General features: G+C 77.1%; 1 protein-coding gene across 1 annotated transcript in view; it reads left to right on the top strand.

The window, feature by feature from the left end:
- The first annotated feature begins 364 nt into the window (after positions 1–364).
- PCNX1 (pecanex 1) overlaps positions 365–507 on the top strand; it is an 82,624-nt gene continuing 82,481 nt past the window's right edge. Inside the window, exon 1 of the mRNA XM_042814042.1 lies at positions 365–505. Within this exon, the coding sequence (XP_042669976.1) occupies positions 369–505 (137 nt within the window). The 5' untranslated portion in view covers positions 365–368. The remainder of the gene's footprint in view (positions 506–507) is intronic.

The raw sequence follows: 507 nt of genomic DNA, 5'->3' as shown, positions 1-507 counted from the left end.
AGCGTCGCCCTCCTCCACGCCGCCAGGAGGCGCTGCGGCCACCACGGGGGCGATGGAGGCGGCGGGACGGCCGCGCGCAGGCGCAGTATTGCTTGCCCCCGCCCCCACAGCGTTGTCCCTCCCTCCCCGGCGACAGAGAGCGGGGTAGGCGTCCCCTGCCGCAAGGGCTGCCGGTCTATCGGCGGCGCGGGGGCGGGCGGCCGGCCCGGGGCCCGGACATAAGATGGCGGCGGCGTTGCTGGGGCGGCGGCGGCGGCGACGGTTGCGGTTGCGGCCGTGCGGGCTGTCGCGGAGCGCGGGCGGTGCGCGGCTCTGCCCGGGCTCCCAGGGCGGATAGAGAGGGGCCGGCTCGGCGGAGCGGGGCCGCCATGGGCTCCCAGGTGCTGCAGATCCTGCGCCAGGGCGTGTGGGCGGCGCTGAGCGGCGGCTGGTACCAGGACCCGCACCAGGGCGCCGGGGTCAACGCGCTACACCTCTACCTGTGGCTCTTCCTGCTCGGCTTCCCCT

This window comes from Centrocercus urophasianus, unplaced genomic scaffold, assembly GCF_019232065.1.
Source record: "Centrocercus urophasianus isolate 14NV4802_14NV808 unplaced genomic scaffold, USGS_Curo_1.0 seq_14, whole genome shotgun sequence".
NCBI classification, from domain to species: Eukaryota; Metazoa; Chordata; class Aves; order Galliformes; family Phasianidae; genus Centrocercus; species Centrocercus urophasianus.
The sequence above is the reverse complement of the archived record's forward strand: the minus strand, read 5'-3'. Positions and strand labels throughout refer to the sequence as shown.